Consider the following 1,012-nt stretch of genomic DNA (forward strand, 5'->3'; position numbering starts at 1 on the left):
CCATTGGTGTGAGAAGGCACACTTTAGAACATCGTTCGAATATGCATTGTGCATGAATCGGTCGAGCACCGTGGTTCCGAAAGTAGTTTCGTATGTTTTAAGGGCCTATTTGAATCAAGTGGAATTTGTATTGTTTTTGATATTATTTCTAATTTGGTAGGATTTCAACCCTCATGAATTCCTTTTTTCCTGAAATTTACAGGTGTGAACAGGTAATAAATGTCCACGACCTGTCCTCTCCTCCTTGAAAGTTACAGTACTACTCTGGTAAAGGGTGAAAAAAGCAACTTTTACACAATCTCTTTCTTCCCCCCTCTCTGGCCAGCCGAAACATCACTCGAACCGCAATGGCGCCTCCCCGCGGCGGAGCTGCTGCGGCCGCTCCCGCCGCACTGGACCTGACCGGCGTGCACATTCTAGAAGCTTCCAGCGTCCCCCCGCTTCCCGAACGGTAACCGCCATCTCATCCTTGCTCTCGGTTCCTTGATCAAATCCTTCGTATCGAGGCTTTAGGTGAGGGGATTTTTTTGGGGTTTCTTGATTGATGCAGCGGCGGAAATGCGGTCCAAAGGAAGGAGGCTGTTGACCCGGATAAAGATAGGAAGAAGGAGAAGGCTGCGGCACCGAGGATCACCGGTTGGGGGCTCCGCGAGTACAGCAAAATAGGTCAGATGATGCGCCATGGTTAAAGCTCGAGTGTTTACTAATTAACTGGCGTCGTTCATAGTGCATATATTGCTCGGCTGTTTGGAGAACGTTTCTGGAAGGAACCAGTTTGGGCGATTTGATGCCTAATCTGGTGTTCTTCATAGATGATGTGCGGGATTCCATTGCTTTCTTTGCTCTGGTATTGCTGTAGCCGATTCCAATCTTCTTGTAGGTTCCATTTGTTGAGGGATTTTGTAGGAGAATATTGCTTTGTTTACCTCAATTGATTGAATTGTAGAATCGCCAATTTAGTCTAGAAGGTGCAGGGTGTGGCTGAGGAATTCACAGCTTGGCAATTGGTGGT

General features: G+C 47.3%; 1 protein-coding gene across 2 annotated transcripts in view; it reads left to right on the forward strand.

The window, feature by feature from the left end:
* The first annotated feature begins 286 nt into the window (after nt 1-286).
* The window catches only part of LOC119281455 (transcription factor-like protein DPB), a 16,859-nt gene continuing 16,133 nt past the window's right edge, over nt 287-1,012 (forward strand). The window contains exons 1-2 of one of the 2 annotated variants that reach the window (XM_037561973.1): nt 287-451; nt 551-666. In XM_037561973.1, the coding sequence (XP_037417870.1) occupies nt 348-451; nt 551-666 (220 nt within the window). In that variant the 5' untranslated portion in view covers nt 287-347. The remainder of the gene's footprint in view (nt 452-550; nt 667-1,012) is intronic. The other variant, XM_037561972.1, reaches the window with a different exon arrangement.

Source organism: Triticum dicoccoides, chromosome 3B, assembly GCF_002162155.2.
Source record: "Triticum dicoccoides isolate Atlit2015 ecotype Zavitan chromosome 3B, WEW_v2.0, whole genome shotgun sequence".
NCBI lineage: Eukaryota > Viridiplantae > Streptophyta > Magnoliopsida > Poales > Poaceae > Triticum > Triticum dicoccoides.